The sequence below is a fragment of the Seriola lalandi genome, unplaced genomic scaffold (genome assembly GCF_002814215.2).
Source record: "Seriola lalandi dorsalis isolate HSWRI2012SDOR001 ecotype SW California unplaced genomic scaffold, Sedor1 jcf7180002054949, whole genome shotgun sequence".
Classification (NCBI taxonomy): Eukaryota; Metazoa; Chordata; class Actinopteri; order Carangiformes; family Carangidae; genus Seriola; species Seriola lalandi.
In genome coordinates, this window is record NW_019525500.1 from 1,572,494 (window position 1) to 1,600,060 (window position 27,567).

Here is a 27,567-nt window from a genome sequence, read left to right on the forward strand (position 1 = left end):
ACGTAAACAGATTCCAAAACTGTCTCAATGAGCAGGTTTTTATCGTTTATTTTTCCTCCAAAAGCTAATTTCTACCGGTCAAAGTTATGCAAACTTGGAGTCTCGTATCCATTTGTGTTTTGCTGGGCGTTGTTGTGAGATGGGGAGTTTCGCTAAATTCTTATTCAGGTAGAAAGTTTGTTGAGCTTAATATTAACATGCTACATTCAGAGAATCACAACTGTCTTCCTTGCTACACTACGGTCTATTTCAGCGGAGCCTCGTTGATTTTATATAAACTACAAACATAAAGTTGGATGTTACTATTAGCGGTTAGCATGCAGTCACATGCTTAAATAGCTGTCACTGGCAGTCTGTTGTTGTGTGTTTGCTGTCTTGCTGTCATTCACTGATGCAGTTTCTCATTCATGAAGCTAACAGCTGAATGATTTTTCTCCAGGGGCGGGGAAGCCTCCCATGTTTGGCGACTATGAAGCTCAAAGGCACTGGCAAGAAGTGACCTACAACCTCCCTCTCCAGGAATGGTCAGTCTGAAGCTTCATTTGTGATTTACTATTTTTAAAGGCTTGTGGTAAAATAGGGCAATTTTGCAATGACTGAACTAAATACACACAAGTGTACACTCACTTGGCAGTTTATTAGGTAAACTATAACTAATGCAGTCTAATAAAACAGGTCCTCCCTTTATGATAGTTATAATGTAAAATTATCATATAGTTGAATCAACACCTGTCTAAAACAGTTTCAACAAAAACCAAACAATAATCTTTATGATGGTGGGATTTATTGGAGGACTGTTGTATTAGACTGCATACGTTTTACCAGTGTACTTAATAAACAGGCAACTTAATCCAAGGTACTGTGCTGAGTATCTACTGTACTGAGGTACTTGTACTTCACTTGACCATTTTATTTTTATGCCACTTTATACTTCTACTCCACTACAGGGGAAATATTGTACTTTTTACTGCACTGCATTTCATTATTGGATAGCTCACTTACTAGTTACTTTACACATATATATTTTTGCATACAAAACATATAAAGTGCTTAGAAAATATGATACTTTGTTATAAATGAAACTACCTAGCAAGTAGACAAATAGACCTTAAACGATTAGTCAGCTAATCTATAATTTGATTGATAAAAAATAATTTGATAACTACTCGGTTTTTAAGTTTGATGTGGGATCAAAAAGAACCAGAAGCAAAAAACACGTTAAAGGGATCTATGAGACTGCAATCCAGAATATTTACCTTAGACCTATTGAAGTGCCCCTGTCTGACACTTCCACAGTTTCAGAATAAACCTTTGTGCTCTTACAGGTACTTTAACACCACAGACAATGACTTGAACTACTGGGGTCTTGACTACCCTCCTCTTACTGCCTACCACAGCTGGATCTGTGCTTATATGTAAGTCATTTTTATTAGATTACAGTGGATAAATGTTCATTGAAAATTTTTATGTAGAAGGGTAATTTCAAGGTCGCAAGAGACTTTCCATGTAGTCAATATGAGTGTAACATACTTTGGTATCATCATTTTCCTGCAGAGCCAAGACCATAAACCCTGAGTGGGTGGAGCTCCACAAATCCAGAGGTTATGAAAGCCCAGCACACAAGTTATTCATGAGAGCTACAGGTACAGTAATTATAAGAAAATAGAGTGAAAAGCATACACAATGTCTACTTCAACCTTAAAATAATAATAATTTCTTTACCTACAGTACTTCACTTACTGTGCAGTAATGGTACAAAAATGAATTAGATCTGCTTAGATGACACATGGCTGGATAGATACTTCAAATCTTAAGTGTGAAAATGGGTGTTAAAAAAACATATGATATCATATGGTTCTTTTTCTGTTCCAGTCCTGGTGGCAGATTTGTTGATATACATCCCTGCTGTAGTTTTATACTGTTTATACCTGACGGATGGATCCCCTAAGAAAAAGGTAATACACTTGCCTTTCATGACATCTAGAAGTTTTTTCAACTAAAGAGCCAATTGAGCGACATTTTCCTCTTAGTCTGGGAACCCACCCTTATTAAAACAGATTACAGCACTGGTCCACCAAATTGAGGAATTATGAAGTCATTATTGCAACATGATATGATAATATGATGTTATTACATTTTCAGGAAGTAACTGCATTTCAGTGGGTCTTTATACATTCACAGTGCAATTAGTTTAGAGGGAAAATGTCTAATGTGTTGACAGTGTCTTACATTGTCAAACAGTTATTGTCTGAAAAAAGGCAGAACTTGAACTTGTTATACCAGCTTGCATTGCCCTTTGTTCAATACATGGGAGGACAGACCTCTGGTACCTAACTAGGAATAAGAAAGTACTGTGAAAGAATCAGTGAATAAAGAAAAATATCTGACTTTGTTATGAACTCTCTTTGACGGATGAACCTTCGATACATCATTGACTATCACTGAACCTATTGATCAGACTAATAATGAGTAGACTGTAATTAAATTTTGGTTATGTTTGACAACTTTTAAATGCTCTTTCTTTTTCTCCAGGTTTCAACTCTGTTCTGCTTCCTGCTCTACCCAGGACTAATTCTCATTGACTACGGCCATTTCCAGTATCCTTTATGTGCAGGTGCATTTCTACTATTGTTGTAGTAGGAAATGGTGACAGTCTATGGAAAACTAATGTTCAATGCTGAAACCATTGGCTTTAAAAGGCCAGATCCTAATAGACAATATACATTAAATAAGAAATATTTTCTCAAAATCTTTGTACAATGATGAGTTGAATTCAGTTGAAATTGTAATGTGGTGATGTAAGGATTAAAAATATTTTTAGCAGCTTGAAAAATTTAATTTTATTCAGTTGTGTAACACTAAATTAGTGTCTTCTGAATATAAAAATTAAAAGAAAAATCTAGGAGATTTTCTCATAATTTATGAAAGTGATTATTTGGCCCCACAGCAACATTATATAAGATTGTTTATAACTTTAAGATACTATATGTGTCATTTTTGCATTTTATGTACCTTTGTTTGTCACATAATGCGACTTTATTAGAGACTATATGGTGAGAAACAGTAGCTGACTTGAGACATAGTAATGTTATTTCATACATGTAGTACTGTAGCTTATTCTTCGGTCATATCAGGATAAAATGATAGAACCTACAGAACATCTAGATGCAATAAAAAAGGGAGAGTTACATTAACCATAAAAATGATGGTTCTTTGTTCCAGTGTTTCAAGCCGTTGTTATTCAGACACTAAAGAAAACGATGAAAGAGTTTAACATGTATAAACTGAACTGACCCCAGATCAGCTACTGTTTTCTAAAGTGTTTGTCCCATTACAACCACTAAAGAGACACTTTTAGTCCAGTATTGACCTTAATGGTATCAGGTACAATGGAGTCAGCCAGGGCTTTGCTCTGTGGGGGGTTCTGGCTCTGGGTCTGGGCTGGGATGTGTCGGGTTCCATGGCCTTCTCCCTGGCTCTCAACTACAAACAAATGGAACTGTACCACGCTCTGCCCTTCTTCTGCTACCTGCTGGGAAAGTGTGTCAAATTGGGTCTGATGGGAAGAGGGTAAGTCTATTTAATTGCTTATTTACTGTGTCCAGAGCAACTTGTAATGAACAAACTACAATTCCAAGAATAAATTAATGAGAAACCAGTAGTACAGTGGTCAAAGGTCAAGTCATAGTGCACTGACGAAACACTGTGACCAAAGAAATTTAAGTATTCATTCTTGCAATCAGTGATGATTATACATCATATCTCAATAAAGTAAAGGCTGCTAAATAAACAGTTCTGGTAAACTCTGCCACTCCATATTTTCCTCAGTCCAGGATCCCACTAGGACACCTTAAAAAATCAAGAGCATAAAAATATAATTTTTCAACAGAATATTCATTGGTTATATTGTTTTGTCACGCTCAATAGAAGTGTCAGCTGAGTGCTCAAATCAGATACACTATGTAATGTCAGTCTATAAGAGAGCAGTGTCCTCAGGAGAGCCACAGAATGACTGACGTAATCAGATTGGATGTTGTTACTAGTGTGTCCAGTGTCTTGTTTATCTAGTAACAATGTACCAAGGGCATTTAGTAGCAAATGGAGAGCTGGATTAGAAGAGCCGGGGGGAAGATATGTCCAGATGACACTCTCGCCATGCCCAAACTCCTCAGCTATGCCTGTGTGTGCAACTTAACCAGCAGCTTCACAGTTACAGCTGACAAGATACCCTGACCTACACTGAAGACTTTCAGCTGATGCATGGCTTTCACTACATTCCTCAGCACAAGGGTCAAACCCCAAATTTAGGACTTGCAGACAGTGTGTACTAATTCCTCGAGGAATCGCAGCAGACATAGACATGCTTAAACAAAATTACGAATGCCAACATATGTCCTTTTGGAAATTATGGTGACAGAAACCATCAAAATATTGTTTTATAGTGTAAAAGTAAAAATACAACCTATGTTTTCATTATTACGGTATATCTGACCCTTCTACTCTCAGAGGTAATGCATGTCTCTGTGTGACCCTTTTCATGTAGGCTTTTCTTGTTGGTGAGAATTGCTGTAACAGTGTTGGTGACTTTTGCCCTCTGCTGGCTGCCCTTCCTGTCTGACCTCAACCAGGCCTTGCAGGTGGTTAGGAGGATCTTTCCCGTGGCTCGTGGTCTGTTTGAGGTACAGTAGAGTTTCTTAAATCAAAGCTTAACCTGAAAACCACAACTGATAAACTTCATTTTCAAAAATAATATTTGTACTCTTGCCATACAGGCAATCTAAGAATAGCACTTCTCTTTAGTCACAGTCCCAATATGTCATTTTAAGAAACAAGTAGAAGAAGATAATATCTCCTTACAGATCATGAATATAAAGGCTAACCAATGAGGTGCCGTACAGGTCACATGTACATTTCCTGTTTCCGCTGCCCTTGAGGAAATTGGTTGGGGAAATTTCTAAAGATTTAATGAATAAATGTGACCCTAATTATACTGAATAAAGTATAATGGAAATCCTAATACTATAAGTAGAATAAAAAATGTTAGGCATTTTGGCATTCTTAATAAATCTAAGGAATATTTGTATGGCTTCCAAAATAAAATACCTCTAATCTTGTCTTTTGTTTTGTTACGAGCCAACAGAAACGCTGCTGTCTTTCTATTGCTGTGTTGGGTATCAGTAACTTCATATCTTCTTGATATCTGTTTGCGTCTGCCTATGGGACAGTTCCTAAGTAAAAGTACAGTAGTATTGGCATCAATATATATATATATATATATATATATATATATATATATATATATATATATATATACCAAAAGTAAAATTACTCGTTATGCAGAATGGCTCATCTCAGAATAATGTTTATTATATTATTGGATTACAATTAATGATGCATTAAGTGTACATCATTTCAATGTGGCAGCTGGTGGGGCTAATTTGAATGGCTTTATAGACTGCTGGATAGCTTGTGAATTCCCCCCAGGGATCCATTAGGTCTCAACCTATGATAATACATTAGAATTTATTTTTTTATTTATATTTTGGGAATTAATAATTGGAATATGCAAAGTCAAATACAGTCAAGTAAATGTAGTTAAGGTAAAAAGTACAATATTATTATATAAGTATCAGTATCATTTTTCTTGGTGATGGATTTATTGGTACTGTTGTAATTCTTGATTAACCCTGTTTGTGCGGGATCAGTCAAGGGTCACTGTTTTCTAGGACGTGACATATTTCCAAGAAGTTAAATCCCTCATTTCATGGGGATTTGAACAATTTACAGCACAAGGATGTGACCACTTCTTTTATGAAAGTCAGCCACAACCTGCATAGCACTCCTCGTGCCTTACACGTTGTTCCATACACTCAGCATGATGAGCACCCTTTCCACCCCTCCAGTGCTTAGCCAGTCGGAAATGGATACCCTGCAGGATCAAAGAAAACAGTGGAATAAAATGGTGAAAGGTCAGGAGATCATATTCACTCTATCTCTGGGAGGTGTTGGGGTTCAGGACGTACAGTAGGAGGATATAGATAAATCTAACTAATTTATGGCTGGGGTATTTTCAGCACTTCATAGCACTGCCATGTACTAGCAATATGGACTGATGAGTGGGGCCAACTCTACACTTCCAGGCGTATCAGAGCAGATCTGACAACTGTTGCCTACCAGTGACCACCTTGGAAAGCGTATAAGTTCGTTAGACGGTGTTATAGTGCACACACAGATTTATATGCTGTGGTCACTCAGTCAGAGCCTCTGTGAGGAAAGGAGCGACAGGAATATGATATTAATTAACAAGGAAAGCAATAGCGAACAGTGAGAAAGAGACCTGAAACATTTCCACAGTCGGCAGCATTAAAAGCTGTCACGGAAGAAGCAGAGGTAACTGTGTGTGTGTGTTTGTGTGCTTGAATGTGTGACTGATAGCTCAGAGGCCAAGGTTTGCAGTTCTCATTTCTAAAACCCTCTAACCCCCTTCTTGTCTCAGTCCCCGAGGTGGCACCCACCACAAGGTGTCATGGATGTGAGAAGTAATTGAAAATTCTACCAGGGGAGCGGATGGCAGCGTGCACTGCGGCAGTATTTGTTCAACAAAATGATGCAAACATAATACACAGGGTGTGAGAGACACTATACTCCCCTGTGACGACAGCATGAGAGGCTGCTGGGGCGAGTTGTCCTGAACTAATTGTGAAATTGTGCACGTAAGCAGAAGCTTTGGACAAGGGGACAGGGGTGAGAAGGGGTGGTGGGGAAGAAGAGGGCTGGTGACTGGTGGTCCTGGCGACTTCTGGGAGGGAGCAGTTGTAAGTTTACCCACTGAGCTGCATTCTGACGTCTCACGTTGCTTGTCTGCTCACAAAAATGGCACCAAATGCTTCTCCCTGTGAAATTCCATGGTAGCTTATAGGTGAAGGAGCCGTACTGCTTTTGCCCCCCTTACATTTGCTGATGGGTACCCCCCCTTGTTCATGTGTTGCCTTCAGGCGGTGTCCAGGAAAATTCCCGTAGTGGTTATTTGGAGCCAGGAGGCAAACAGGGAAGAGAGAGGGAAGGGGCTGAGACAACACAACACTGGACAACCCAGTGCTGCTGACTAGGCTGCCATTAAGATCCACACAGCTGTGCTGTGAGCAGCTGTAGCACAGAAGAGAGAGCGGAGGCCAGAAATAGGCTTTCTAGACAGGGCCACACCGAGAAACCATCATCACAGTGGACTCATAAAGCTGATCTAGGCAAGCTGTCTCTATGTTGTGTGATATCATGGTGCACAGTGGCGGCTCAGGCCTCAATATCATCTGATCCCTGCACAACTGCTTAAGCACTTAAATCAACTGAATCGCACTGCAAGCCCCTCCCCATCTGATCTGACAGCTTAAAAACCGCAAGTACTTTTAGGCTGACATTAAAGTTGTAACATACCTTCTATGTCATTCACAACCATACAGATCTGATTTTCCAGATTATTCATAAAAACAATATGAACTGACACAGTCTAACAAGACAGAAAGTTCTGATGTTTTCATCAATTGAAATTTATCTGCATCTGTTTTGATAACAGGCTGACTGATTGTTTTATTCACTTTAATCAAGCAAAAACATCAAATATTCTCTGACTTTATCTTCCCAAAAGTCAAAAATTGCTGCTTTTTTTCATCTTACATCATTGTAAGATCTCTATGAGTTTTGAACTGTTGGTCGGACAAAACTAGTAATTTACATAGACATGAGTTTGTGCTCTGGGAAACTACTTTCTTAGATTTCATAAACAAAGCAATTCATTGATTAATCAAGAAAATAACTGGCAGATCATTATTGCTAGATGTAGCTCTGGTTTTCAGTAAATATAATTTCAATACTTTTTTTTTTTTGCTCAAAAACTTAACACATTTAATTATATACTGAACAATTCAACATTTTGGCCTTATGTTTTTTTAGCAGTGCTCTGTGTTTGGTGCAGAAACTACTCTGGTTTGACACTTGACCTTGTGTCCCCAAGTTTACAAATAAGTCCCATGCTTTTTCTGACAAGGGAGGGAAATTTATGATGGAGGGTTACATACAAATGCCCCCCTGGAATGCCCCAAAGAATTTTTATTGCACTTTCAGTGGGGAAATAATTACTTAAAGCAACGTATTTGCTTTCTCTTCAAAATTAACTTTTGAATTGAATTTTTCAAGCCACGTAAATTCACCAGACCACATTTTATTTTTAAACAAGCGTTTGTTTGTTTGTTTGTTTGTTTGTGTGTGTGTGTGTGTGTGTGTGTTTACAGGATAAGGTGGCAAATACATGGTGCAGCTTGAACCTCCTGATAAAGATCAGATCCATTCTGCCCAGTCAGTCTCAGCTCTACCTCAGGTAATCCCTCTATCTATCAAGTAAGCTTTCCACTTTGTTCCCCCCTATCTGTCATTGTTTTTTGTTCTTTCTTTCACTGTGTTGTCTATCGTTCTTCTCTTTACTCCTCTTGTCTCTTTGTTTTCACTCCTTTCATTTCCTGGGAAAGCAGAGCTTGCCCAAGGGAATGAAGACTGTGATCCAGCAGAGTGGAAATAAGATCATCCCTTAAGGAAACATCTTGTGAGGAACTTCTGAACATAAAGTCACAGCTGTTTTTGGAAATGTGATGACAAGAGGTTGAATTGCCCAAGGAACTACTAAAGCATGTGTCATGTTCAGAATAATAAGCAGAGTAAATCAAACCGATAACAAGATTTTCTTTTCAAAAACATCATGATGGATTATGTGATTTATTGTGTAATATTATAAAGTGGATGAAAATTGAGGGAGGCAAATAAATGGTGCTATATGAGGGGAGAGCACGTAGAAAGCATGAAGCACTGGACTCGTACCATTTAACCTTCAGTATCTCTACCCGCCGGCCCACAGTGCATCCCAGGAAGTCTTTGGATATGATACGTTATTTTGACCAAAAGCTGAAGACCTGTGCAATCACAGTGAGGGAAATGGTCAATGCAGCAGTTGTGTCATGGAGGAGCCTGCTTAAGTAACCCGGCCCGCTAAATTTAGGAGTCCTATGTTCGCAGCATGGACACGTTTTCTGCCAGACTGTTAAGTCCAGGGATCAAGTTGGACTTCTTTGACTGTTGTGCATTTCAAACAAATGAAAAACACTCTTGTCTTTTTGGCACAGGCATTGGATTGCTAAATGCTCTGGTGTGGGTGTACTGTGTACATAGAATGAATCAGCTGTGAAAAGTGATCCATGTCCTTCCGGACCACAAAACCCTGCCCTACACATAACATGCACATAACACTGTGGCCTCCATACACACTAAATACCCACTGACTGGACTTTTATTACTGCTATCTATCTTTCTGTCTCTTTATCTCGCTATTTCTATCTATCACTGTTCCCATAATGCTCTCTATCACATCTACAAATGGTCGTACAAACACATTGTTGCCCTCACACCTTGAACTAACTCCCTGCCCGACCTCTCGGCACATTTATACACATTCACACTGACACATAGTCAGTCTCTTCCGGTGCCTCTGCCCCCAGCAGGTGACAATTGAAGGGTTAAACTAATGCCTGGTAACCCCCAGACACGGCTAGTATTTGGTCAATTCCCTCATAGCTGGGGTCTTAGTCGCAGAGCAGGCGGCGTCTAAAAAAGAACAAGATTATCTCGTGCCACTGACACTGAAATGAATCTTGCCTTGTTGTTTGTGAGTGTTTTGTCATTTTGGCAAAATAGTAGACTGATTTTTTAGTTATATGGTCATTATATATTTTTTGAAATTTACATTATATTCCTCGAAACGTATTTTATGCTCTACAAGTCCTCTGCATTATATTCTCTTTCTACTGTATCACTACATCCTCTCCCACTGGAGTTTTTCAGATTTTTTGTGCACCTAACTGTTGTTGACAGTGCTGAAGTGAGATAATCTGAACGTTTGTGTGAATTGTTTTTCCAGTTTTGCCTGCACTCTTCTGGCAGTCCTACCTTCCTCTATCAGACTTCTGACAAAGCCCACCTTCTGGCAGTTTAAACTGGCCTTGGTGAGTGTTTTTGGCATGGATTACCCCCAACCTGTCTACTGTAACTGATTTCAAAACAAATGCACTGAACCTCCTTTCATAGAGAGACAAGGTCTGTTTTTCAACTAATAACACATAATATATTTAATTTAATCATTGTAATTTATTTGAGGCCTTTTTGCATTTCACTCACTTTTCTAACACGGTATCAAATATATATGATATTATAATGTGAAGATTATTGATGCCTGTGTTCATACACTATTTTTTTCCTTTCATTGTTTTTATTGAAAAGTATTCTATCAAGTATTATTGTTCAGTAACAGTGGTAGTTGTTATATTGATTATCTCATTGCCACTTTTAGGTCAATTCGTCTCTGGCATTTTTCCTCTTCTCCTATCAAGTCCATGAGAAGTCCATCCTTTTGGCTGCCTTGTAAGTACAGAGAAGCTAACTGTAACTTCTTGAGGTTTTGTCTCACTGGATCACATGTAACAGCAGGGACGGTAACAAATGTAAATGGTACTTTCTCTGTCTCGCAGTGATCTCTCAAATATTCATGAGTATAGATTTAATTTCTACTCACAAAGGAGCCATTCGCCTCGTCACCACCACAAATCTTAAGTTATGTCTTGCACATTGATAATAAGTTGAGTACATGTGCACTTTGTTAAAGTGACGTCATTCTCCTGCTGTACTCCCAGAGTTGCAGGGGAACAATCTATTTAAGTACAGACTTGCTAACTGAGAGGTTATTCACCTCTGTCATCGCTCTGTGCCGCACAGACACAAAAGCAGCCCTCACAGCTTCCGTTGTCATCATATGTGTCAGAGTTGGGTCATATTTAACAGACTAAATGCATTACTTGCACATGTGAGTTTGTGAAGTGCATGTGTGTGGTTCATTACCATTTACCTCCATATGTATAAAGCTGTGGCGGCTGTAGGTAGAGAGAGAAGCCTGGGATAGATTTGACAGCGAGGGATTTGGTTCCTAGATCTGGGCTCATCTATTAATCTAGATTAGGGTAGATTGTTGCTTTATTAACTATTGAGTTATATCTCCCACCTGTCCCCCGCAATCAATCAGTAATGCATGTCCAGGGATTAGGAAAGAATGGCAGGCGGCAGCTCGGGGCGTTGTTTGCGCAGGATCAATTATTGGGTTGTAACAGGATCGCCAAAGAGCACTGGCTGTAATTATGGGCTCGGGGACCGGTGGAAAGTGCCCCCCTCGGAGCAGAGTGTACAACTAGCACCGTCACAGGCAACCAGGTTCAGTTAACAACGGACTACCACACAGAACCACGCCATTCAAAAATACATTTATAAACATTTGGAGATCTTCATTTTGAAATGGAACACTTAGGTCAAATAAAAGATGGATTTTGAACCACTTTTCAGGAGGTTTTACAGCATCAAACATGCCAATGCAGATAGAGTAAATAATAATAATAATGATAAACCTTATTTATATAGCATCCTTCATACACAGGATGTGTCAAAGTGCTTTGACAAATATAAATATATAAATAATATATAAATAAGAGAAAGGGAGTTAAAACAGGGAAATCATTAAAAAACAGGGAAAACATTTAAGACAAAACATTTAAAAAATAAAAAATAAAAAACAGAAAAACTCTAAGAGCTATTTAAAAATGTCCACTGAGTCCACTACTCTAATATTTCTTGGTAGGGTGTTCCACAGTTTAGGTGCATAGTGGGTGAAGGCCCCTTCCTCAGTTTTATTTTGGGGGACATTTGGAACATTTAGAAGCCCTGCTGTAGATGATCTAAGGGCTCGTGGAGGGACATAAATCGACAGACAATCAGTGATGTAAGAGGGTGCCAATCTCTTGAGAGCTTTGTATACAAGGAAAAGGACTTTAAAATCAATTCTAAAACATACAGGGAGCCAATGTAGTGTAGCCAGTACAGGAGTAATATGCTCTCTCCTCCTTGCTTTTGTTAAAAGTCTAACAGGGGAGTTCTGAATTAGCTGTAGTTTCTCCATTCTCATAAAAAGGCATACACTGATGTAAAATTATTCGGTACAACAAATGCTGACTGCCTTGTGAGCAACTGTCAATAATTGATTCACGTGGCTGTCCCATTTGGTTAATAGCTTAAATATTATACACGCATGAGATCAGCCCACATCCAGCTTCAGCCCAACATGGACTCACTCACTGTCTTGCTGTAAAATAATATTTAATGGTACTGCAGAGTGTGTTCAATAGCAACTATATCCAACTTTGATCTTTCCTAGGCCTGTCTGCCTCCTGCTGAATGACCTGCCCCTGATGGTAATTTGGTTCCTGCAGGCATCATCATTCAGGTAAGACTACGTGGAGGGAAGGAGGGAAAACTGTGGACACTGACAGTGGATGAATAAAAGCTGTAGACATGTTTTAATCCTTGTTTATATCAGAGGTCCAATAGCTTTTTGGTGCAGAATCTAAACGAGAATTAAATTTTCTTGTTTGTGATCCATGATCATTAAAACATTTTGTCTTGTTGTTTTCAAGCTGTTACTAGGTGTTTTCTTTCCTTTCAATATAGGATAGTATTGTAAAACACAAAGGTCCTTCCTTGGTTGACATTACCAATAACGTCTGCTCAAACAAGGACTTGTTTTTAGATTTGTGATGGCTTTCAGCTAAACAGCAGCAGCAGGATTTCAGCACCTTTGCTGTAGTCACCTCTTGTCTTTAAAAAAAAAAGAAAAAAAAAAAGAGATATTTTTAGCTTGAAAGAAGATAAGCCTGGTAGTATAATTCAGACAAGATCAAAATAAACAGTGAATTTTAAAGTTAAGATAGAAAAGGACTGGCTAAGTTGCCACATAGTACATAACTGCAATGCCCATGTTATCCCTTCCTGTCTCACACTCTATTCTGTCCCTCGCTGCTACTGATAACTATCAAATGAAAAACACCATAGAAATAATCCTAAAAATCCAAGTGGATCTACGATGTGGGTTGAACTAAGGACCATGAATGGAAAAGACAAGTAGTGCTGCAAATGCTCCATCTAACTTTCACCAGCTGTTGTTAAATTCTTCCGGCAGCACTAATTGTTGTGTGTGTGGTTTAGTATAAGGATATCTGGGGATTACATGGCATAGTCTGCATGCCTGCCGTCTAAGTGTGCGTTGTGTAGGGACAGGAGGTCATTCTGTAGCTGTTTCCCAGTACAGTCTGACTTGGACACATTATCTGCATCCTCCACAGACTCGGCCATTTAAAAAAAAAAAAAATACATCTTTTGTTTGCATAATTGGCTGAATTGGAGCTCAACCATAGCAATTTTAAGAGGGCAGAATGCAGCCAGTCTGTTTAAATTGAAGAAGTATGTATTTCTAAAATGTTTAACATTTATCTTCTGAATGGAGCTTTATTGTTGGAGTAAAAATCAGAATGAGTGGTTTGTTGTGAGCGGATTGGTTTTCATAAGGTTGGGTGATGTGCGATTTACTATGAGTCAACTGTTGTTCTTGTCTATGCCCCTCTGCTAAACTAAGATAAGCTTGGCATGAATGTCAGAGCCATCTCTCCCCAGGGGAGATGAAGCTTGTTCGGGCCTGTTGAGTAAAGGCAACACGGTTTACTGTTGCCCTTCTCTCAACATGACACTGAACTTAATGATGTACTGTTGGATGTTTATGAAAATCTATTACATGTGTGCCGTCAATCAGCAGTGGAATATAAATGATTTCTGTCAGTGTATGTCCTTAACACTCACTATTGTGCCATATATATTAAAGTTGTACAAGTGTGTATCAAAGCTCCAGCTACACTTTGCATTTAAAAGTGGAAATGACATCTGCAGTGGCTACATCTGTATGTGAGTCTTGCATCTTTTTGGGTCATTGTGCATCGCTCAAGACAAAGACATCAGCAAAAATGCTACAACTCTAAACTGTAAATTGTTCTTGTTGTTGTCCCTTTGTGCAGCATGCTGCCACTGTTTCTGAAGGATGGTCTGCTGGTGCCCTACGTTGTGACCTCACTGGCCTTCCTCTTCTTCAGCATCTATCTCCTGTCTGCACTGGAGCACAGCTCAGAGGAAGAGCTGAGACTGGGTGCCTACCATAAGCTGTTCTTCTGCCTACCCAAAATGGACCTGGCGTGTATAGTGAGATGGAAGGTCAGTGTTTAAGCCATGATGCAATGACTAACAGTACAGGAGCCACTCCAGAATCCTTCACATAGGCATGTTTTACTTGCTTCAGATAAAGACACATGCTGAGTGACTAACTGATGCATTTGTGATACGAAGGGTGGTGATTTCAAGATCCCAGGTGGCCTGTACTTTGAAAGTGGCACTAGACCTAAATTGCAACTGTGTGAGAAGATATACCCAACTGTATAAATAAAGATCATGTGCCACTGTAAGCTGTGTAAGCTGTCCAGGGATGAAAGCCACTGCCAGCCAAAGAATTATTTATCACTTATTTAAGTTTCCACAGTGTCTGAAGTGGCTGCAACGCCAGCCCCTTAGCGACAGGGGCACCGATAGGGTGTCAGAGATTAAGAGAAGGTGTCTTTTTATAGCGCGTGTCATTAACACAGGTTTGCCTAGATATATTTATTTACACAAGCAGCATAAATAGCGAGCCCCGATGATGGCGATAAGGTTTCATGGGTTTGGGCTGGCGAAGGCGGGTGTGGGCATGAGGTGGTTCCTCCATCTTACTCACTGACTTATCTCTGGGTCATAAAGCCCAAATAGACACACGAATGATCTCACTTTCACTAGCACCTCTGTTTGTAACGCTCTGACAAAATAAAATATAAAAAGTGGCTTTACAGACCAAAAAATTCAAATCACTGTTCTGTAATATGATATTTCAAGCCTCAGTCTTTTCTTTATGGCAACGCTCAAATGACCAATTTGATGTCCACCATTCAGCAATAAATAATCAAAGTGATTTGAGAGCTCTTTTGAATTAAATCATTTATTGGTTTGATATTATAGTTGCGATTAAAATTAAGGAAAACGCCAACAGTTTGCTCATAGCCTGAGGTGCCCAGTCTTTTCATCATTTCACTAGGAGAAGTTCCTGATAGAAAATATAAATTTATCATCATCAAAATCACTTCAGCAAAGAGTTTTCTACATTAACAACTGTGATCGGTCTCTTTTGTTGAGAGCAGGCACGAGCTTATCAGTCATGCTCTGTTGGGGCTCTCACAAGTAAATTAACATAATGGCATCCAGCTTTGAGTTATGTCTCTTTACAGTAACTTTACAAAAAAAAAAAAAAACACAGCTTCTAATTGTATTCCTCAGTGGATAGAGTTTGCTCTTTTGTCATGATGATGGCATTCTTGAGATCTCCTGCCTTTATACATTTGTATGCAAAAGTTTAGGCACCACAGGACCAATGACATATTTTGTTGATTTTTGATGTGAAAAGAAGAGAATAAACCTTTCAGCCAGCTGACATTAAACATGAGCCTTTCTTCAAATGTTAATATGCACTGTTAGTTAAAAAAATTCCAAAAAAAAAAAAACAACAACTAAAAAATCTGCATCCAGAATTCGTGATATTTAGTGGAATCCATTCTTCCCTCTATATGTGCAGTGTTTCCTGTGCCACTGGCTGCCACACAACCCCAAAGCAGAATATTTACACCCCCCATGCTGAACTGTTGGCAAGGTGCTCTTTTCATCAAAGGCTGCTCTGTAGGCATCAGTTAGCTTCAATTTCAGATCCCCAGTCGGTTGCTTAGAGGAGCCCATGGTTGTTGAGTGTTAGAAGGTTTGAAGAGTCAGAATTTATCAGCTGTGGAAATGTCATCAGCTGACAGTCCCTAATGAATATTCTTGACCTGCCATATAAGTCCTAATGAGTCAGTTAAGGCCTAACGATTTAATGAAGTTCTGAGTGTCAATGGGTGCCTTAACTTTTGCACATGCCACAACTGCTGTTTTTTACTATTTTTTAAGTTCCTGAAATAAAAAAAGTAGCAACGCTTTAACATTTGAAGAAAAGCTGGTTTTTAATGTCCGTTTGCTGCAGTGGTTGTATTTACTGATTTTTCACTTCAGAAATCAGCCAAATAGGTTTTGTTTGTTTTTTCGCGGGTGCCCAAACTTTTGCATACAACTGTGTGAGCACATGTTATGAAGTTGCAAGGTCACAAGATGACAACCTTGTAGAGATTATCCACAAATGAAGACTGTAAGATGCAGTTGAATGATCTGGAAAATGCGAATAAGAAGACCTTAAGCTATGTGATGTTTCGACTCTTGTTTTATGTAGCTCTAAAATAGAACCTGAGCAATTATTAATTTTATTGTGAACTAATTTTACATGATTCTATGGCTTTGTTCTTATTTGAATCAGATAACCTCCCTCTCTCTCTCTTACAGTTCTACATCAGCGTTGCAGCCATGGCTGGTTTGAGCATTGCGTTTGTAGTTCTGGTCCCGCCGCCACATCTACCTGACTTGTTTCCTGTGTTGGTGTCAACCACTGCTTGCGTGCACTTCATGGGGACATTTATATATTTCAACATTGTCCAGTTCAGCGGGCCACCCAGCAGAAAGAACCAGAAGAAGAACAACTGAATGATGCAAATTGCCAAACCACAAGTTTTTGAACTCATTTTGCTTCAGGAAAGCCAGTGTTACACTTTGGGGTATATCTCCTCTTAACGTGCATGAAGCCTTTCACTCGCTCCATCATGTTCCAAATACAAATAGCACAGTGCTTATTAAGGCATTGTGTTGGCTAGAAAATTTACTGTACTACAAAATGCCGATTCAGAGAAGCTGTGACATCAAGTGAAAGGAAAGGGTACTGGTATTTTTGGACCAACTAATTTTGTGAAATTATAAAATGAATAAAACATCACTCAAGTCAGCTTTTACTCAAAGTATTTCTCCATTAACCACATAAACTAGTTCATGTGAAATGGGCTATACCTCCATTCTTGAATTATTTTTGTTTGGACCATTGCTACTGGGCTATTTCGGCCATTTGGCGACATCACAAGTAAACATGCAGTAGACGAGCAATGTACAGCCCACACATTTGACTTCAGATAGCTCAGTGTCTGTAAGCTCAAGCTACAGGAGATGGCCACAATAATAGGAACACCTGCTGTAATGTTATGTTAAGACCTTGTCGGAGAGGTGCCGATTTAATTTTTTGATAATGCTTAAAGCCATAGTGGTGGTGTTAGATTTAATGATATTGTAAGGTGTTCAAGTTATTTTGTCCACCCCCAGTACCTCCCTTGGGGATTGTGATTAAACTCACAAATGATGGGACTGTACTCAGGTCTATTAGTAATAGTTGTTCATTCTCTATTCATGTGGAATGTTTTTTTTACGGTTTTCTACTGTATATTTTTATCCATCATTGAAGTTATTTTGTACAAAGTTTTTGTGAAAATAAATAAAAATTCTCAATGATCTAAAGTGAAAATCAGTTTTATTGCCACATTGTTAAATGGTTTGATTTGGAGCAGCTTCATATAAACTGTCTACATTAACCAAGTAGTCTTCTAAATCACCCCCTAACAGTCTAGCAGAGACAGAGCCAATAATTGGATAGAAATTATATCTTTCAAAGCTTTTACTCAACATCATTAAATATTAATTACAAGTCCTGGATACTGCAGGGGTCCTATACAAAAGACCTGCACATTTAAAACAAAACCAGTGACAGGAGAGGCCTTAAAAAGAGACGATGGAAGGTGACATATCTGAACATAATGCTATAAAGTTGAAATACCACAGAAAAAGGTACAAGCAATTTCTTTCTCCAATCTCTGAGCGAGTTAATGACAGGCATAAAAAAATCCATTACAACTATAAATGTTATCAGGTCAGTGAGGGTTGCCTGTGCATCTGAGGCTCTGGGCCGGTAGCCACTAATGGGCCATAGGGACAAATAGGAGCCTAAGATCTGAGTTAACTGGCACTACAATGGGACATGAACACAAGGGGCCAATCAGAGGTGGTGTGAAAGCCATTGGTTTGCTCTTTTATATCACATGTTTATATAACATAAGGCCAATTCATTTATAAAGATGAGGGAAAATTAGAATTTACCTTAGCCCACTTCTGAAATGGGAGTTAGTAATAAAATGCAGGTAAACAATAAATACAGCTGAAGTAAAAGATAAAAGAAAAAAATGAACACATTAAAAACTACAATTTATGGTCTGTTTTTAAAATTAAATAATGCTTCCCTCTCTTACATTTTTTTAATAGAATATCTGTGGATTTCTTAACTTTGGTTGGACAAAACAAGCAATTTAAAGACAACAGTTTGGGCTCTTGGTACTTGTAATGGACATGTCTTACTTTTCTTTACATTTTAAAGACTAAACAAGTAACTGATTAATTAAAAGAAATAATAATCCAAAAAATGGCTATTCAATACAATCATTTTTGCAGTTCAGAAGTTAAATATATTGTATATAAACTCATACAAACCTATATATAAACCTGATAAACGAGGGGAAAACACTGGTGCATGTGACATCATATTCCCCGTCACAAACAGTAACAGTAAAGCCACAAAATGTAATACTCATTGAAGCATCAAACTGCTTCGTCTGGCTGTGTTAACACTGCTTTGTAGAAACTGATTTGAGACGGATTAGGTTTGCGAGCCTTTTCCTATTTCAAACCACAGTGAAAATACGACCTCTGTCACTGCTTCGCTTCTGACTACTTATCCACGGTGCACATCCCCTTTCTGTGACTCTAAACCTTGGACTACAGGCAGGCTCATTGAGTCGATACTGTACCCCAAGAGCTAAAACTCTGTGCTAATGGAAGACAATGAAAATCTCTCTAAGGGACCACACATTACTACTACACATTATTACTTGTGTTTTAGATCCCAACCTATAGTTTTGGAAACCATTTGTGTATGTAAGATGTGGATGTATTATTGTAATAGGAGTGGGGAGTAGGAGGAGTAGTATTAAAAACACCATGCATCCCTCTATCACCCTCCTAGGGGGATTGTATCAAAACATTAGTTTTGTTTATGGGCATACTGGCTTTGTCCTTCACGTGGCCTCTAAGGGTGATAAAGTGAGAGTTACACGATCCACCTTAGGCAGAAATAGGAAATGTTGCTGTGAACACCAGCTGTTGCCTAGGTCGACTCGGGCAGCGAGAGGCCTCGGCCTTCCCAGGCGCTGCCAAATAAAGAGACTACTGTGTTGTGTAAGACAGTTTGCACCCCCACCTTTACTTTTCAAAAGGTGTTAAACTGCACAGGTGGGGAGGATTGCATAGTTTTAGCCATACAGGGGATGAAGGTTGCCATCTGAAAGAACATTATTTGCACAGCGTTGCAGCATTGTGGTTAATGTAGAATCAACATTTGTCAGCTGCCAGAGGCAGAGGCTCCGGAGGGTAGACGGGGTCTAGCATGTCAGAGGATTCGCTCCTACCGTTTCACACACTTCTCTCGCAAATGAATGACGGCTTCCAAGACATCTCAGCCTCACAACTGACAGCACAGATTCCACATTCATCTCCTGCCTTATCTCCATGGGATCATACGCACAAGAAGTGAAGAGCAATTCCATTAGCTGTCAACAGCCGAGATGCCTCGCTAACAAAAACCTGGGGAATATGGGAGAGGAAAACATGATTGTAACCCCACTGGCACCCAGTGATATTACACACACCACAGTCACTGTCAAGATTGAATATTCACAAAGAAGTGCGTTAACATGAGGCATATTTTCTATAAACCATGGGTATCTGTTTACAAACCAGCTATGGATTTATGGCACTCTTTAAACTTCATCTGTAATTAGTTCAAATTCTAAAAATTAGAATTGAATTAGATTATTGCACCTCAGTCCATAATGGACCTCAGGAACTTGTAAGAGCTGCCCATGTTCACAGGACCTAAAAAGATAAATGATGAAACCTACAGTCAAGCGTTTATGTACCCCTAAAAGAGATGCCTACCAAGAACGAATGCCTACTGCCTAAGTGGTAAGAAAACAATTGAAGCAAATACAGAGACAAATAGTCTTACATATACTCTACTATATAAGTGGTAGAGAAGTCGTTAACTGTTAACTACAATCTTTAAAAAAAAAAAATCCCCAGGACTTTATGTACTTTAATAATGCTAATAAGTGGTTTCACCCAACCCTCAACTATATTTTGCTATGAAAAAAGAACTTAATTGCTGCTATGTTAACATTTCAAAGAAACCTGGAGGTATTTTTTTTTGTTCCCTGAGATGAAATGCAATGACATTCGGTAAATCAGAAATCACGTCTGAAAAGACTGCATACTCTGCAACCCACTGTGTCGATCGAAGGCCACCTGCTTCAGTTGGACCAATACAGCCTAATATACAACTCCCCCCTTTAATTGCAACTGTGTGGTCAATCAGAAAGCATAAAACTCCCGGTGGGTAGGTGGCATCTGTCTGTGAGCTCTCCTACGATTGATGTGCCAGACTCTGGGAGCTGCCTGGGCCAGCATCCCACAACCTGCGACACAGCCCCATCACTTTTATGACATCTTAAGGAATCTTCTTTTTAATACAGCCCATTACTGCTGACATACAAATCTTCCCCAACATGGTCCTATCTATGGCCTGATCAATTTTTACACTGCTGAGCCGTCCCCTTTCCCCTCATTTTGTCATTTCAAAATTCATATTATATAGGATTTTCTTATGGGAAAAACTGCAATAAAAATACGTCACCACCCTGAAGATGTGCACAAGTCAGTATTTGGCTGTTACTAAAAAGCTTCAGAGAAAATAAAATTTGTTTCTGTAGTAAGCAGAACTGTTTAAATGTTATTTATTTTTATGTTCCTAAGAAAATATATTGTGAAGTGCAGCATTGATTTAGAACATAACCATGTCTCGATACGGGTTGGAGGGGCTGAATTTATGAATCCTTTGCACAACTCCTTTAATTGAATTTTCCAAATCTCTCACCACACACAAATAATCAATACCTACAGCTGAGGGAAACTTGCCTCAGAATTATTAGGGCCTTTCTTTTTCAATTTTGTAGTCATCAGCACATACAGGCACCGTGGGTATTTGTAATGCCGCGACTATGCCCAGAGGATTTATGCTTGCCCCAAGCCTGATTGCTCACCAAAAGTGACTTCTTTAGACTGCTTACTGAAACTTTTGTTAACCTTAAAGGACAGTCGTAAGCGCTTCCTAACACTGCACTCTCACTCTGAGAACGAAGCACTTCTACCTATCACAGCATAAAGTGGGAGAGGAGAGGACAAGGCAGGAAAAAGGAGAGATAAAGAAAGAAAGCAGGAGGGAAGTAGACATAGGAGGAAAAGTAGGACTGGAGGATTGGGCCTTTATGGTTTAAAAGTCCTCAAGGATTTCAGCTGCCAGGACAGGAGGTGGAGGTGCCAGAGGCTTTGCTTGACACCAAAGACCCAGGGTACAGAGTCTGAACTCTTCCTGGAGTGTAATGGCTTTTGTGTTCATAATTACCATACATATACATACAGACAACATACAAAACTCCAAAGTGTTCAGTGTTAACAATGTGTAACTCCTGAAAGCTACAAATGAAAAGTTAAATTAAGAAGTGTTCAAGCACACCCATACTCAATTCAATTTACAGCATTACTTGGTCTGGTATGACCAGTAGCTAACTCAGCTAATTTTAGCAGAGTTTAGACAGATATTGCTTTGTACAGTAACTGACCTTGTTGAGTCAGTTTGCCGACTGTTTGACTCTCATCTCTCTACTCGTGTGTGGTACTGTTACACTATGTTTTACCTATTTCCATTATCCTGTTTTTGTCACTTGTGGCTACAGTGGTTACCTCTTCAAAGGATATGCCACAATCACTGTTGTCTCTTCTACTGCACCTTTGCCTCCTCAGTCCAGATGTTCCAGAGGAAAGGATACAAATAGCAACGCATTTTTTATTTATTTTTTTACAACATACGATGGAGGTTTGCATTAGATTTGAATACGACTGACTGCCACATCTCTTTAAATACTGTGACTTAAACTTGTGTCATATCAGCATGACTCAGTGTTTTGTCCAGTCACTCTGAATCATGCTGTGGCCCCAAAACATTCTTTAAAGGCTCAGAGACTGGAAGGAACTAGATGGATTTGTGCCCACACACACACACACACACACACACACACACACACACACACACACACACACACACACACACACACACGGCCACTCGTTTTAAGTTGGATGTCCTGCATCACAGATTTTAGAGTAGAGTTTTGAGTAGAACAATCCAATTCAAAAATTTGACTTTGGATCCACTGAGTATTGAGTCTGTGTGGCAAAACAGTTAATTATAGTTAATTAGTACATCTATAAATCAATTACTACTATGTACCTCTGGTGAGGTGAGAAAATGAGTCAAATCTATATTCAGTATGCATACAGTAGTGCTTTTCTGTATTTCCCCGACTACAGTATAATACTTTTTTATAGTGGATATACAATAATATATATATGTATACACTGAAGCAATTTTCCAAGAAGTATGATAGAAGTACGTTTTTCATTATACTTCTCCTCCTTATCATTTACATAACATGCATATTGATAAACAGTATAATATCATATCCCCATGCACTGACAATGTCAAGCTAAGAGACCAACCAGCACTTATAACCTTACATCCTCATAAAGCACTCAACCTTTTCAAAAGAATTTCTTACACCTCCCTCCCTTGTATTCAGCACATGGACCCAAAGCCTAAGGGCCATAGCAGCGAACCTAAACAAACATTTTACACTAGAGCAGAATCATGCTTCAAGATACCATCAACATCATCTGTCTGGATTTCACGCTCCCAGCAGATATAGGCCAAAACTATTCAGCAGCTTTGAATAACAGTTTGTTTTCTTAAAATGTGTGTCTCAATGTGCACAGAGGGCCAATTCTCTCCCACAGCTATCTGCCTTGACGTTGTGAAGTCTGTTGTTGTAAGGAGGTTTATGTAAAACTGATACATTTCACGGATCCACCATGTGACAAAAATGTGACATTCCTGGGGTGTGGATCCACAATGCATCATGTATGTTCGGCTCCCTTACTGGAACTAATTAAAATAATTTCTAACAACCTTATCGGAAAACAAGCTTGCTTCCTGACAGTACCCCCTATTCATTTTCCACAAGTCACCATTGTGTGATTGGATCACAAGAATTGCTCTGCTGCAGGCATAACATGTCCCTAAAATAATCAAATTAATTCTTTCCCTAGGAAATCCACTCATTGACTTGTTTGTGTAACCATAACAAAATGTTGTTTTTCTCCAAAGGTCGCAGAGCACACGATTGTGTGAGCAACTCAAAAAAGCATCCATTGATGCTGTTAATGGTAAAAGCAAAGAAGATGCAGGAAGAAGCAAATAAAATAGTGAAGTAGTAGTGGATGAGGATGTCCTTGGGTATCAAACACCCTCATGACTACATTTGTTTTCCGTCTCATCTTGAAATCAACCAGACAAATGGGACAAAAATGTTTTCTTTTGGTCCCTTACAGACCTATAGATAAGGCCACAATCACCACAATTTGGTGAAGGCTGTCATTGAAAAATGGTGTGACCAAAAACAGTTGTGATATCGGCAAAAAGTGGGGATACTTCTGTCTCGAGTGAAGTAGCTTGGTCAGTTGACTCAAACAGGGAAAATTCCCAAAGCACACGGAACATACAAGTTGTCAAAATAGCCTATGATAGAATGGGTGTTGAACTTCTACACGTGTGTGGCAGCTTTGATATTCAATAAATCTTGTGATATTGTTCAGCTCTCAGCTCCATGAGGCCATAAAGCCTCTCAGTGATCAATGTGATAAAATTACAGTAATGTGACTAGGTGAGTTTATCTAGGTAGCGTAAAAGCATAACAGCACATGAATGCTAAACAATCAGGATTGTTTACTCTTACACTGTGTTTGCTTTGTTATATTTATTACCAGATAAATTACCTTGACTGTGATGGTTTGGGGTCTTCATTTCCCTTTTAAAGACGATGCTACACTGAATGCTGAAAAGAAAAAAACAATATAATAAGTTTTTTAAAAGATGGAACAAATATAAAGCCTAATCTGAAATTAGTGCCTTCTTTTTGATGCCATAAATAGCTGCAAACAGAATATAAATCGGAACTTGCTTCATCTATTTTATAACCAGTTTGATCAGTGAAAACTGGATCAAATCCCATGCAACGTCAGTTATGACCTGATTTTCTGAAACAATCATATTTAACAATGGAAGTCACTTTGTGTACTTACTCAGCTCTCTGTGTCTCTTTAGCTCATTCTTTAGATCAGCAGAAGATCCAGTGAGGACATGTCCTTGTTCACTGCTGCCCTCTGCTGACTAATTAAAATACATGATCAAGGAGATAATATGGAAACCACAAAATCCCCAGCAAAATACAGGAAATAGTAAAAAAAAAGAAGCAAACAGCTACTCTGAAAGGAAAAGTCAAGCCAGAAGTGAATATTCAGTATGTGATAAAAAAAAACCCCATCATCTCTCAATTTGAGGATATGATGGAGACAAAGACATTTCCGCCTATTCTAAAGATTTAAGACCAAAGAAAAGGTCTCTCACCAGTATTTCCTCCAGCTCTTTCCTGGCTCTGATGAATGCATTTGCTGATTGTTCCAGTTTAGATCGCAAGGAGTCCAGTCTGGTCAAAGCAAAAGAGAGTGACAGCAATACAGTTACATGTTCAGAAATCTTCGGATCATATTCTAACAGAGAATGACACTGGATTGAATAATTGGCTGTCTTAAAATCTAAAAGATGCATATCAAAATTCTATTAATATCTGCTAATCCTGACTGTTTATATATTGGCTATTTTTTAATTTGATCAGTGGCCTCAGGTATGGTTAATAGATGAGCCTGGATAGAGCTTAAAGAAACTGAAAACCATAGAAACAAGGTAAACATCCAATTAAAAATATTTTAAAGTGTAAGTGAAATTTGTCCTAACTTTATTTCAAAACACTAATTTTCTCTGGTCTGAAAAGCTGTATATAACAAAAGGGTTATCTGAACTATTTTTATGATATTCATGAATTAAGTTTCTTATTTACATTTATTTGTTTATTTTGTGTGTTTTTGTTCTGCTTTATTGTACTTCTGGTATTTTATTGGTTTGGAAGTGTATCTGTTTTTAGTCTAGCTGTTTGGGGTTCCACCCCCCCCAAAATACAATTAAATTTATGTTGAAATCTACAATAACTCAAAACACTGCTGTGCCCCAAGTGACCCTAATATGACGTACCCAAGTGAGTGTTATGAATGTACTGTAAACCAAGCTAATGTAACGTATTAGTGACAGCACTATAAAATTAAAAACTAATGCTTGTCTTGATGGATGGGCCAGACACCAAATGTCTGCCTGGGCTAAGGAAATGGTTCTTGTGTTAAGTGACTCTTATACAACTATTTTTAGTGCTATGTAAATCACTGATAATTTGGCCAGTGATGGATCCCCGTCATTCCATGTCTCCTGTCATTAAATTCTGCTATGTCATTATGACCATCAGGAAAGTGTGGCAATTGAAATATAGCAACTCATAAAAGGGAGTTCACTGTAACCCTTTAACTCTGTCTTCTAAGCAGACTTTGAATCAAGAGTCAATAGTGAAAGAGAAAGCCTAACGACAAATATCTGACTCATTAAAATAAATATTACAAAATAAAATAAATGCAAAATCTGTGGCTTAAGTACTCACTTTTCCAACTCTGTCTGCAGGACCTCTTCTTCATGTGCAGTGACTTTGGTCTTGCCTGTTGATGACGCAGCATAACCTTAATACCACAGTCTACAGTACACCAGCATATATGCAAGTAACTTACTTTGTGGTCTGACAAGGGGACTGTATTATTTACTCACACACAGCGATTACATTATAATCTATGGCTAAAATTAAATAGTCATAGCCCAAATAGACCTAAAAAATGTCCTTTTCATGATGGACAACATCCTCAGCTATATACTCTGAAATGCAGTTGCAAAACATGCACAGACGTGTCATTTACAGAGAATGGAGCTGGCAACTGGCTGTACATTATTACAGTCATCTTAAAGGAGAAAAACTATATGAGATGATCACATCTTTAAATATTAAGTCTATAGTTTTTTAAATCATCATCTACTGTACCCAGAATAAGGTCATTGAGCACAAATGTACTTTTTCAGTAATGCCCTACCTCACAGTAATGCATATACTGTGGGCCTTCATGAGTTCAGTCAATCCCTGCCAAGATAAGAAACTCCAGTTCAAGGGAGTTAACTGTTGCCTTTCTTGCCAAATGCCCATATCTCTAACTACTAGCTGCCTCATATTTGTTGAGATGGGTCTTCACAAATTGTTTTGGAGAAGACAAAGCACAGAGGACCAAATTTACAGTTTGAGATGTGTATCCCTTGCTTTTGTTATATGGCACACATGGACATCTCCTCAGAGATCTGTAAGGATATTTGTCAACACACCTGCTTGAGAACTTGCAGCCCCAGTTAGAGTTGTGTGGCGTCTTGCAGGTACTGGTATTTTAGAAGCTGGGTGCTATTCAGGACAGTGAAAAGACAAATTGACTGAAACATGCTATGACAACATAAAAAAAAAATCTTTAAACATTTTAAACCTGGACAGACACAAACTATTCCTTTACACAGAAAGAGCCAGAAAGCAATATGCTGTCTATGGGTGATCAGGAAATTGATACACTGTCAGCACACCTGATATAAGAACTATTCATTTACTTACACAATGAGCATTGTCCATGTGCAGAGATCTTTTCACACTGTAAAATCAAAGTTAAGCGTCAATGAATTGCTTCATTTATTTAGAAATAATCTAAGGTAACTAAACCATTCGTGTTTATCAGAATCTTCAGTGGATTTGAATCGTATTCCAGTGACAACACATTTATACCACAAATAATTTAATGTAGCATCACAATTCTGAAGTACAGGAAACTCATACTGTATGTCAACCTGCAGTAGTATTTAATAATCAGCACCAAGCAACAAAAGGCCCCTTCAGTTGGCCCAGTTTGTGTATGTATTATCATGTAACTCCCACTTCAATTTTAAGGAACAACAAAAGCAACACACAGAAATTTCACATGAATATTACCAGGAAAGATTTTTTAAAAACATAAGACAGTAAAACAAAACCCACACCATTTAGTCAATATGAGAGTATAACAACGTTAATGAAAGCAGACAGGAACGAGAGAATGCTGAAACTAATAATAATTTTAACAACCAGTGCAGTTTATAGTCGAGCCTGTCAGCAGGAAGGAGTATTACTTAAGTATTTCTGAAGTAAACTAGGGTTCAAGTCTCATTAGGACAAATACGTTTCAATTAAATAATCAATACGACTAATTAAAAGATACAGTGAACAATACTCACGGCATTTTCACGTTTCAGATATGAGACTATCTAGTAAACGTTTGTTCCAAATTTATGAAACTGGCGCCTTTGCTACACTCAAACAATTCGTGTAAAACATGACCTGTCTTATACATAGTTCCGAC

The 27,567-nt window shown here is 38.5% G+C and overlaps 2 protein-coding genes across 2 annotated transcripts; one reads left to right on the forward strand and one right to left on the reverse strand.

The window, feature by feature from the left end:
• Positions 1-17,457, forward strand: alg6 (ALG6 alpha-1,3-glucosyltransferase). The gene is made up of 14 exons (XM_023394618.2): positions 1-168; positions 440-524; positions 1,326-1,415; positions 1,555-1,643; positions 1,873-1,955; positions 2,533-2,597; positions 3,385-3,570; positions 4,544-4,679; positions 8,286-8,371; positions 9,959-10,043; positions 10,388-10,458; positions 12,293-12,361; positions 13,980-14,172; positions 16,405-17,457. The coding sequence occupies exons 1-14, from the start codon at positions 87-89 to the stop codon at positions 16,600-16,602; spliced, it is 1,518 nt and encodes a 505-aa protein (XP_023250386.1). The 5' UTR covers positions 1-86; the 3' UTR covers positions 16,603-17,457.
• On the reverse strand, positions 5,345-27,516 carry itgb3bp (integrin subunit beta 3 binding protein). Its single transcript, XM_087170487.1, has 8 exons — positions 27,443-27,516; positions 26,790-26,826; positions 26,516-26,588; positions 25,755-25,809; positions 24,620-24,698; positions 24,295-24,382; positions 23,989-24,047; positions 5,345-5,929 (listed from the first exon to the last, which is right to left on the reverse strand). Exons 1-7 carry the CDS (start codon positions 27,445-27,447, stop codon positions 24,013-24,015), a joined length of 372 nt encoding a protein of 123 aa, XP_087026613.1. The 5' UTR covers positions 27,448-27,516; the 3' UTR covers positions 5,345-5,929; positions 23,989-24,012.
• Between the last annotated feature and the right edge of the window lie 51 nt (positions 27,517-27,567).

Excerpts from the sequence above, each read along its gene's own strand:
- itgb3bp (XM_087170487.1), bottom strand. Across the intron at positions 25,810-26,515 it reads GGCTGCAAGTTCTCAAGCAG|GCAAGACCAAAGTCACTGCA; the intron begins GTGTGTTGACAA and ends CGTCATCAACAG. Across the intron at positions 24,048-24,294 it reads AAAGAGACACAGAGAGCTGA|CATTCAGTGTAGCATCGTCT; the intron begins GTAAGTACACAA and ends TTTTCTTTTCAG.
- alg6 (XM_023394618.2), top strand. The coding sequence starts at position 87 with ATGCAAACTTGGAGTCTCGTATCCATTTGTGTTTTGCTGGGCGTTGTT. Across the intron at positions 1,416-1,554 it reads AGCTGGATCTGTGCTTATAT|AGCCAAGACCATAAACCCTG; the intron begins GTAAGTCATTTT and ends ATTTTCCTGCAG. Across the intron at positions 1,644-1,872 it reads GTTATTCATGAGAGCTACAG|TCCTGGTGGCAGATTTGTTG; the intron begins GTACAGTAATTA and ends TTTCTGTTCCAG.